The 11,494-nt window shown below is 35.2% G+C and overlaps 1 protein-coding gene across 1 annotated transcript; it reads left to right on the top strand.

Moving 5' to 3' along the window:
- Positions 1-1,307: 1,307 nt before the first annotated feature.
- On the top strand, positions 1,308-11,144 carry LOC135838445 (fork head domain transcription factor slp2-like). Its single transcript, XM_065354077.1, has 2 exons — positions 1,308-1,946; positions 8,374-11,144. The coding sequence occupies exons 1-2, from the start codon at positions 1,691-1,693 to the stop codon at positions 9,609-9,611; spliced, it is 1,494 nt and encodes a 497-aa protein (XP_065210149.1). The 5' UTR covers positions 1,308-1,690; the 3' UTR covers positions 9,612-11,144.
- Positions 11,145-11,494: the final 350 nt, after the last annotated feature.

Genomic DNA, 11,494 nt, shown 5'->3' on the forward strand with positions numbered 1-11,494 from the left:
TGTCTGATTGGCCACATTAAAACTTGGATTTTTTCAATGGTAAGGGAGGTACATATTTTTTAAATTGATCTGTTCATAATTTCACGACCCTCAAAGGCAAAGAAACTTTGCATACGGAAAATTGTCAGAGTAATCCTTCCCCTCAGTTGATATTCTCAAATTTTTCGTGAAGGGCATTTCTGTTTTGAATTCTGATACAATAAAGTAATAAAAATAAACTTTCCCTAAAAAAAAATTCTGTAAGTTAACGATCCAGTTTTATTCACTCCCCGCTGAGAATTTCGATCAGGCTTTCAAATGTTTGATTGAAAGGGGTGAGGGGTGGTTGGATCACTCACTACGTATCAATATTTCACTCACAAAATCTTGGGTAATGAAGCGTGATGGTGGGGGGAAGGGGGGGTCAATGACGAAAATCTCAGGTTGTTTTCGGAAATAACTTGTGTTCTGTTCATTGCTATAGGCCTACATTGGTCTGAATGATTTTATGTGATTGCAAGTTGGCAAACTCCGATCTCCCTCTCTCGACCCCCCTCCCCTTCGCACATTTGTTTATCATCACTCAAAAGTGAACTCGACCTCCTGGCTTCGTTCCATGGACGCTCAGTGGCTCGAATTGAGTCTGGACTCCGGAGCTGTTCCTTCATCGTTTTTCTTTTGAGCTACATAATGATTTCAAACTATGTGTTTATAACAATTTGGAGAGTAATGATAAAAATACGATATCAGCTCTCTTTTTCTGACAATCAGGGGTTCCCAAAACACCAACATGAAACTAAAATCAAAAATCTCGAGACTTTCTGCGAACATCCAGATTGATTCGATAAAAAACGAAAAAAAACACACATTTTAGGTACCCCGATGTATATCGTTAACTCAATACTGTCATCTCGCACGCTCGTGTGCCTTTTCGCCGGTGCTTATGCTTGTTTTACTATGACGATGTCGAGTCAAAACAGTCAGCAGTTTTCGATACTCGGCTAGGTACGTGCTAGGCTACGTGTGTATCACTGTTCTGTATACTTATATTTTGTTGATTTCGTAAGCGATATGAGTGCTGAGTACGGGTATATAAAGAGTAGAATCGACAACGATACAGCTAAAAGGCAATGTGTTTGCATTATTTAGGAGTGTTTATTTGAGAAAAACACGCAGAGAAAAGGCGGTTATGTACAAAACACATAAACGACCCATCGGCAAATAACAAAAGACTTGGGCGGGTCGACCATACGATTGGATGTCGCTCGCGGGCACCGCGAGCAATCTCGCCATTGGTGGGAGAGATGCAGAAAGTACACAAGGAGGTTGGTCGGCTCAGCAAGATTGTATTTCTTGTATACAAACAAGATTCACGATGTTGAGGCCAAAATTAGTCCACGAATTGGCGTGCTTGTTGTAAACATTCTCTAGTACGAGTTGAAATCTATACTTCACCGGTTTCTTTCTAATTTTTGTTTTCGTCGTGCTGCGAACCGAGTGTACACAATATTTCGCGTACTATTTAGTATGTTTCTATTGTAGCTATTTATTTACGCATAATTGACACTATATAATCGTTGTTTTCTTGATTGATAAGAATTATTGAATAATTCGCGAAAGTGAGCGTTGTTTTCTTCTTGATGATCGAGATTAATTTGAGATTTTTATCGTAATTTTGGTGCGAATTTCGCGGCGCTGAAAGTTCAGTTTAATGACAATGGTGAACGCAACGAATATCGCTCATAAGGAACCCAGCATGGCGTTGACACCGAGCAGAAAATCTTCAAGTTTTTATATCAGTTCGCTGTTAACTTCCACACATTCGAGTAATTCGATTTCATCGAAGATCTCCGAACAGAGTTCTTCTTCGCCTCCGCCAACCCAGAGTAATTCGGAGATCGCCTCCAAGACCCCGGAGTATGCGATGATTTCCACGTATACGTTACCCGAACAAGCTAAAGAAATTGGTGAGTTAATTTTTATACACAGATAATCTCTAGATATTGTAGTGTAGCCTATAGGTATATAGATACGTTTCAATGTGAACGCAAATCCTTTGGAAATATATAAGATTGTGATCAGAAAAGAGATGTTGGCACCCTTGGATGAGAGAATCAGCAAGAAAGAGGAACTGGAGTTTTGGAGGATGAAATGAAGGGAGTAAAGAAGTCGAACGTTTGAACATAGACGAAAGAGAAAAGGGAGAAAAAGATCGTCAAATTTTGAGAAAATTGCACAAATTTTCAATTTTTCAGCCGGAATGTTTTGGATAAACTGATTAAAAATCTTCAACACAAAAACAGAAAATTGCAGAAAAATTTTCACACAATTTTCAAAAGAATTGGAAGGTTGGAAAAATTTCAAAAAAACGTCTAATAGAAGCAATAGATTTTATTGGTTCTATAGAATTAAGTAGATACATCTTCTCAGAAAATCTCAAAAATTTGAAACTCGAAGAAATAGAACGATTGTTGAAATTTCTCCAATTTAGGTTGAGTGAAAATTTGAACAAATTGACAAGAGATATTTTTTAGGTAGGTAGGTAATAATCATCTTAATCAAACTCTTGGCCAGGATATCCGATTTCGACCTCCTCCTCCTCTTTATCCAGCCCCAATCTTCAAAATCCAAGTAAAGTTTCTACCTATGTGAAAATCCAAGCAGGTTTTTTTGGCCTTCAGGTGACTGGTGATGGACGATGGGATATCTTAAAAAATTAGTTGATAGATAAATTTCGATTCTGCTTACCTATCTATCTTTCTCAAAAATCAAAATTCAGTAAAAGTTTGAAAAATTGATAGGTACTGCTGTTTCTATTCAATCTAATTTTAGGTCAAAATTTTCCATTTTCACCCCCCCCCCCCTCCTCTTTATCTATTCCAAGTATTCGACGTCTAGTCAAGTTTATAAGTGAAAATTTAATCAAATTTTTTGGTGACGGAACTGGAAACATTGATACTCTCTAAATTTAAAGCAGTCAAATTTCACTGCTTAGCAGTCACGACATTTTGCCTTTTTAAAGCAGTAGTTTTTTTTACTGCAAAACAGTGAAAAATTACTGAATTGGTCAGTCAAAATGATTTTTTACTGACCAATTCAGTAATTTTTCACTGCTTTGCAGTAAAAAAAACTACTGCTTTAAAAAGGCAAAATGTCGTGACTGCTAAGCAGTGAAATTGACTGTTTCAAATTTAGAGAGTACCTAGATAACATAGATAAATTTCAATTCTGCTTACCTGTCTTTCTAAAAATTCAAAATTCAGTAAAAGTATGAAAAATTGATACAGCTGTTTCTATTCGATCAAGTTTTTGGTCAAAATTTTCCACCCCCCCCCCTCTTCACCTATTCCAAGTATTCGTTGTCTATAGTTAATATGTCTAAGTGACAATTCAAGCAAAAGTTTAGGTGATGGAACTAGAAAAATTGGTTGATAGATAAATTTCAATTCTGGTTACCTATCTTTCTAAACAATCAAAATTCACAGGTTTTTGGTCGAGATTTTCCATTTCAACCCCCTCCCCCTCCCTTTTTATCTACTCCAAGCCTCCGACGTCGGTCTAGTTAAGTTTCAAAATGAAAATTCAAGCAAATTTCCAAGTGAAGTAACTACAAAAATTGGTTGATAGATAAATTTAAATTCTACCGAATTCTTTTTTCTAAAAAATCAAAAAAATAATAGATTCAATTCTCCAAATAAATCGCAGATAAACTCTTCATAAATTCTGAAAAATAATCATTAATTAGGTAAAATCAGCTTGAATAAAATTTCTGAAAATAAATTCCTAAATGGCATGCTTCTTTTATTGTTTGAAAAAAGCAAAATGCATAATTGATCTGATCCCAACATTTTGATCATATATATCTGCATAGCCTACAATTTGATTATTTCACGTCGTTGTTATCTACTTAGCGTTAGAAATTTTTTTAATCATTTTCAAGCAGGATTTCTACATTCGTGAGTACACGTGTATGCATTGTGTTAAAATAGACTCGAAATTGATACACATGCCTACACAAAAGACAACAATGACCTCACTGAAAATTAAAGTTCCGAGAATTTAGACCTCCTGGGCTCAGAACTTCGTGAAAATTTTTTCGCACCAAACATTTCGGGTATTTGAGAATCCGACAGACGATGTTTAAGCAAAACAAAAAACAAACTCCAGACATAAGACAACTAATGGACTAGTCGCTGAATGATTTGCGTTATTATTTATTCAGTTCAAAATAAAAGTGAAAAAATCTACAGTTTGGAAGAAATTCCAATACCTCTATACTTATTGTTGAGTAAAAATGAAACAAAAACGAGAAGACTGGCTGGCAAAGTAGTCGGCGTCGTCGACTTATACAAAAGTTCATTAGGCCTGCCCCTACGTGGTAGACAATCGACATTTCTGAGAATGTGGTCAAACTCAAAAGCTGTTTCTTTTGACTAGCCTACAGACGAAAAGTGTTGAATGAAAACACGTCTCAGTTATTCACCTACTTTCCTTTGATGTTTACTTTTGGCGAAAAATCTGTTTACCGGTATTGTTGTTATTTTCTGTCATACAAATTGTTCATTATTATTCGGTGTCCTTCCTTTCTATATTAAGGATAATTGTTCTGTTTGGGTGGAATGTGATTGTGAATACATAGAAATAGCGAAATGAAAACAAAGTCGGTTCAAGGGCGCGATGTGAATTTTATTCATTCTTCAAACAATACCTACATAGATTCGATTCCAAAAACTGTTCCTCGAAAAATTTCTTTATAATAATTATCAACAATGAAAAATATACAAATAAAAGACAATTTTTGGGAGCTTGAAAATGAAAAATACCTCAGCACATGGGCGCCTCAAGATATCATCGTCAACAAAGCACCTAAATTTATTGTTTGGAATGAATAATGTAATTCGGAGGGACAACTTGCTTTCCATCTTTCTTAGATTCATGCGTCTTATTCCAGCAACTGAGCTTGAAATTTATCCTATAATAACAGCGATCGTAGAATTTAGGGGAGAAATTGATTGAATCTACATTAAGCGTGAAGGAGTATAGAGACGAAGCTAAAGGGAAGGAGAGTCTAGGAGGCAGCTCGCCCCTCAGGATTCTGTAAAGTTGAATAATTTCAGAAAATTACAACGATTAAAATTTTGAAAAATTCGGACAAATGAAATTCCAATTTTTTAAAGTCATAATTTTTTTAAATATGAGACATCAATTTTTAAATAATTTATCAAAAATAAAACTACGAGCGGCAAATCGACTTGAAATTTCAAAAAATTATTCATTTACCGACTTTTTAGCAATTATTTACCTACACATCAAAAATAATTTTTTTTTTTTTGTTTCTTGGATCATAAATTTTCCACAGCTTTTACTCTTACTGAATTGTTCAATTTTTTCTGAAATAATTTACAAAAAAAATGGTACAATTTAGGTAGGTGTGCTGAGATTTTTAATATGGCAAGGATGGGAAAATTGACTCACTTGAGTCGTTTATACTTCTTGAATCATGAATTGAGGGGCTTCATTTCATGGAAAAGGGGCAATTGTCATTTTTTTCACTGATTTTCACACGTTCAAATAAACTTAAAAATTTCCTCTATAAGCAAACATTTTCCAATTCGTTTTTCCTTTTTCATGGAAGAACACTTCAATATCACTGAATATGGTGGAATTCAGAAAAAAAATTTTAAATACATTCAGAACTGTAAAGATAGAAATAAAAATTTTAAAAATTGACTAAGGCCCCTTTTCCATGCATCCCCTCAATTTTTGAGAGATTTTGCTCTACAGCTTTGCTCAGACCAATTGAAGAGCTCTATTCCAAAATGGGTTAAGTCATTTCAAAACAAGGCACGTTTTACGAAGATTTTTACTTCAAAAGTGGGTTAAGTGATCGATTTTTCAAAGTAAATTTTTTTACAAGTAATTGTTCTAAGTCCAAAGAAAGGAAATGTGCACCGACCTTTGGAAACAGAACCAGCATCAAAAACTTTAAACGCATTTTTTGGAGGAAAAAATGACTTAACCCACTTTGGAATAGAGCTCTTCAATTGGCTGTTTTCGTTTTAAATTAAAATTTCTCATTTAAGCGAAAAAGATCAACTTCACCCACCTAAAATAATGGTTTTTTGCCTTTTGAATTACGAAATTTTCTAATCCTTTTACTCTCGCTTCGCTAGGCCCGATTTAAATATTAGCCTATCTATCAAGAAAAATCAATTTGTGAGAATTTTCAGAAATTACTCGTTCAATTGTCTAAAAATTGTACACAAACGTTACTTACTGGTCGATTACAAATTCGAGGAGCAATTTTGTAAAATGCAGTTTTGAAAATTTATCGATACTTCGGGGAATTTTTTCGAGTCTTTTGGGAGTTTTTGCCTATCCCCTTCCAAAAATCATTCTTCTCATTAATCTCTGACCAAGAACGATTGAGTCAGTCTTTGAATTAGGTTAGGAAAAAAATGAGATACTACTTCAGATCTTCATTAGGTATTTTAATTTTTTTCAAGGGTACAATCAGCACAAATTATTTTGAAATTTCACACTGGAATGTACCTAATTCAAGTTGCTGAAATTCATTTTTGAGTAGGTATCATTGTACTGCATAAAACGATTAGAAATGAGTGAGAAAACGAAATACTTTCATTGGTTTGATTAAGTTGGCGATTCGTCTCCGCGAACATAACCTATTTTGGAAGAAAAAAAATGATTTATCGTGAATTTGATGGATTAACTTTTTCATGATAAGATATTTGTACCAGCCTCAGTTTCTGAAGACAAGATCTAAGTAGAGGTATTTTTTCCATCATAAAATCAGTTTTATCAAATTTCATTCGCATCGAGATTTAATTTTCTGCACAAAACACGTTTTTTTTTTTTTTTTTTTGGGTGTTTATAATAACAAGATTATTACACCCGTAAGGGAGGGGGGCTAGATTTGGTTTGTGAGATGAAATCTTCAAAATTTATCTGCATTTTTTTGTTGTTTTTTCTTCCTTGTTTTCTCGAATTTTATCCCTCAAAGTTAGGTTTAAAAATGTCAATATTGCTCATTAACTCGAAGTAGGTACCTACCCAATAAATATTCTGATGCTTGGATCGATAATTTGCTTTAAATATTGATTTTCTGAACGAAAACATACCTATTTTAAAATAAACAACAAGAAAACGTTTTAAAAAAATTGTTCACCAAAATAAAATTCAAATCTCTAACCTCAGTTCATTTTGAACAATCTTCGCATCTCTTTTCCCTCATTTCTGCAAAAAAAAAAAAAAAAAAATTAGAAAAAATCACCTAAAATTTAGCCTTTCTTTCACACTTTTTCACTCAAAACGCTTCATTAGATCCTTTCCTGGTGATTGCAGTCTCCAATTATGAAGAATTAGTCATTTCACAGACGAAATTGATGAATCATCATCGTCGAACGATCCCGAATTCGCCAGTTCGACTCTTCGTTTCTTTGCAAAAGTTTTTACTTCTCGAGTATCCTTCAAATAGCTTAAACCCTCCCCCCCTTTCTCCTCGTAACTGATCTCATTTATCCATTATCGTTTTGAATAAGGTGTTTTTAGCCCTTTAAACACGCTTGGATGTTTTTTTCGTTTCTTCTATATATTTACATAGTGATTTTTTTTCCTTTCCCAGACGTATTCGACAGAACATCAATTATTCTAACGGGTAAATCGTCTGACTTGTTTGGACAGTTTTGAACAATAAAAATGGATTGTACGAAATCGTTGTGGGTGGTTTTGGAAAACACACGCATTTCTCTGTTTTCGATTTACGGTACCTAAGTATTTAAAATTCTGTATAGTTTTTAGTCTTCTGGATTGTCGATTTTTTTCCAAAATAAAGGTCTTCTTTTGTTCGAATTAAATTAGGCGAGCTTGAGAATTTCGGAACAATTGCGAAATTGATTTTTATCAAAATTTTGCATATTTAGGTATATGCGAGTCTACGATAGAACAAAAAGATATTTTTGAAAATATTTTTCTTAGGTTCGGGCTTTTTTTTCAGTTATGTCTCACTTCTTCTAGGTATCTTATTTCAATACCTACATGTGTGATATTTTTTCAAAAAAAATGAGCAATCCTTTCAAAAAAGGGACCATAGCAGTTCTAATATTTCAAATTTAGTTCAATTACAAGTGCAATGTTGAAACGAATATCAATTATCAACATTCAACAATATGCCAATTCGATCGAATCAATTGCACCCAAATACCCCGACTGAACCTTCAAAGGATTTGTGCCACAACTTCGAACCACCGTGCAATAATATCCCATACCCATCTACCCAACCTAATATCTTAATTTAAGTAAAATATATACCAATTTCACGCCAATTTAGACTAACGGTGAATTTGTGGTTTTGTTTTCTGTTTTGCGCAACTCAAGATGACAAAGACGAACACGCTGTAGAAGACGAATCCGACGAAATGGAAGAAGACTACTCGGACGACAGCGAGAACTGCCTAGAATACCGATGCAGCGACGACGACGAAGATTTAGACGTAACCGGAGACTCGAACGCTTCTTCACCTCTGGACTGTTCCAGAACAGCGGCCATCACTTCGTCAAATCCGACCTCAGACACATCCTGCCAACAAGTCGACGCATCCAGCGACGGAGCCAAAAGCACAGACGAGAAAAGCATCGCTGATAAAGACGCCAGCAGCAACGACAGCAAAAAAGACGACGCTACCGACGAGAAAAAGAAACACGAAAAGCCACCTTTCAGTTACAACGCTCTGATCATGATGGCCATCAAGAACAGTCCTCACAGACGTCTGACTCTGAACGGGATCTACGAGTACATCATGAAGAACTATCCGTACTATCGTGAAAACAAACAAGGCTGGCAGAACTCCATACGTCATAATTTATCGCTGAATAAATGCTTCGTCAAGGTAGCTCGCCACTACAACGACCCGGGTAAAGGTAATTACTGGATGTTGGATGCCAGCAGCGAAGACGTCTTCATCGGCGGATCCACCGGTAAATTACGTCGCCGATCCACAGCAGTATCCAGAAACAGACGCCTAGCAGTCTACCGATCGACCCAAGCAGCAGCCGCAGTAGCTGCTTATCAAAGAGCCCTTGTTGCCAATAACCCGCATCCTCATCATACGTGGCCCGTGCTGCCTGCTTTGAACGATCCTCATCACACCCTGTACCATCATCCGTTCAACACGGCTGCTCCTTCGGTCTACCATACAGCCGCAGCTCATATGGCCGCCGTTGCCGCAGCTACCGCCGCCATGTTACCGAATGGTAACGCCGCAGCCGTCCTGTCGCCAAATCTGCCCGCCGATCCGGCTCTCACGACTCCCACCATAAATGGCTTCTCCATCGATCGCATCTTGGCCACGAGTCCAGATAGTTATGCCAGAAGTCAGGCCGCAGCAGCAGCCATGTACCCGCCGTATTTATACAATGCCATCAGGCAGCAGCAACAGCAACAGTATCAGCAGCAGAGATTACCCGGTTTGGAGACCACTTCGCCGGCAGCTCATCGAACCAAAGCTTCGATATTTTCACCATACGATAACGAACCGTCTCATCAGCAAAGATTACAGCAGCCTATTCTCAAACCTATTACCGTACTTTCCAACGACTCGAAATCCGAACTGTAGTCCCAAATTTGTCGCTTTACTCTATAACTACAGGGTGTGCAAGAAAATTGGCGAACATTCTACGAGGTATGATTATCAATTATCACAAACATCAAAAATTAATTTTTTATTAAAAAATTAAGAATAATTTATTTTCAAAGTTCTAAAAAATATATCTTAGATCGAAATAAATTTAAAAAAATGATCAATTTTGATCATTCGATAAAAATTTGGAATTTCAAAATTTGGAATTTCACCCCATATCTCGATATTCGCCGGTTCAATTGCCCACCCTCAAGTATTTCGTATCTTTGATGTTTCGAAAACTCAAGATACACTTTTTCGTGAGTAGTTACCATTATCGTATAATTTTGTTTTTGTTGTCTAATTATTGTTTGTTGGTATATTTTTTTCTTCGCTTCATCATCATCAGTAATCAGTAGCCAATCGACTCGAATGTGCAGGCTGCTCGATGAACGTTATTACATTAAAAAAAAGTACGAGACCGAGTCTGAGCGGCCATTTTTATCGATTTTCGACTATTACCTACCTATTCTCGAGTTAAACGACCAACAATGAATGAAAATTTCAAAAAGAAAAAATTAAATATCCCCTCCAGCTCTGTAGAGTTGCGCACCCTTTCCAAAGGGATGTTTTAGAGCAACGTTTCAATTAGATAGGTATAGTGTATACTTTATTGTATCGCCGCGAAATAAGATTCGAAAAAAAAAATCGAGCTGTATTGTACTCGTATTATGGTACCCCCAAAAAAGAAACATACTTTGTGTACAGTACGTGTAAACGAGGCGGTTCTCCATATTTATTCTGTAGGGAGTTTTCAATGTACCTAAACAATCAAATATAGAGGGGGATGTGTTTTAAAACGGTGAAATATGTATCGTATATATATAGCAAATGGTCCACACACGAGTCGTAAATAATAAAATATTGGTCGAGTTAGAGTTTTTTTTATGTATTTTTAATTTTTTTTTTCTTTTTTGAATACTCGTGTAAGTTTATCTATATACTCAATAATATAGATATTTTTTGCGCTGCGTATTCGTTAAAACCAAAAAATTCAGTAGCCCTGAAATAAGTAACTTAACACTTAAATTCGTCGATTTTTATTTTATATATTAATTAATGATTAATTCATTACGGCCATGTTCAGTTCCTTGTTTTTTTTTTCTTTTTTTCCAATTATTTATGTTATTGTGTAAGTTTATTATATCTGTATTACTTACGGATTTTTCTCCTCTTTTTTTTGTGTTTTTTTTTCTTTTCGTTTGTATTCATTGTTTTTTCTTTTTGTATCGAAAATATCGAAGTGATGTTTGCAATATTTCCAGTTGTTGTTTAGTTCGAAGAGTGTGGGCTGATTTTTTTTTTTTTTTGTAAAACTTTCTTATATACGAACGAGTGTCGTTGCTGCGATGAAATTTTTAGTATTTGTTTGTACATAACTTTAGTCATTTATTTATATAGATCGCTTTATGTCGAGTTTACAAGTGTAAATGCCGCGAAAACGTGATAATAAAAGATTTTCAATTTTAATGATTGATTTTTTTTTTTTTTGTTTTTCAATGCATGAGTGAGTGTGATCTTACATAATAATGAAGAAGTATAATATAGGAATTGATCGAAGCAGATGTTGGACATGAAAAGGCAAGAAAAAAACACCTACAGGCAGGATGTATTTCCAAAATATTTGTACTTCATCAATATTATTAAAGAAGGGGCAGTTTTTTCATTTTCAGAGAAACAAAAAAATAAAAATGACGTAAGAAAATATGAAAAAAATTACACACTTCGCAAGAAATGGAAAATTCAAAAATTGAAAAGAATAGGACGTTTCATAAGTTTTCAACTGATGATAAGCTAAATCGAAAGGTAAGTCGGTAGGC

The sequence above is a fragment of the Planococcus citri genome, chromosome 3, assembly GCF_950023065.1.
Source record: "Planococcus citri chromosome 3, ihPlaCitr1.1, whole genome shotgun sequence".
Classification (NCBI taxonomy): Eukaryota; Metazoa; Arthropoda; class Insecta; order Hemiptera; family Pseudococcidae; genus Planococcus; species Planococcus citri.

Coding starts and splice junctions, on each gene's coding strand:
- LOC135838445 (XM_065354077.1), top strand. CDS start 1,691: ATGACAATGGTGAACGCAACGAATATCGCTCATAAGGAACCCAGCATG. Junction 1,947..8,373: donor CGAACAAGCTAAAGAAATTG/GTGAGTTAATTT, acceptor GCGCAACTCAAG/ATGACAAAGACGAACACGCT.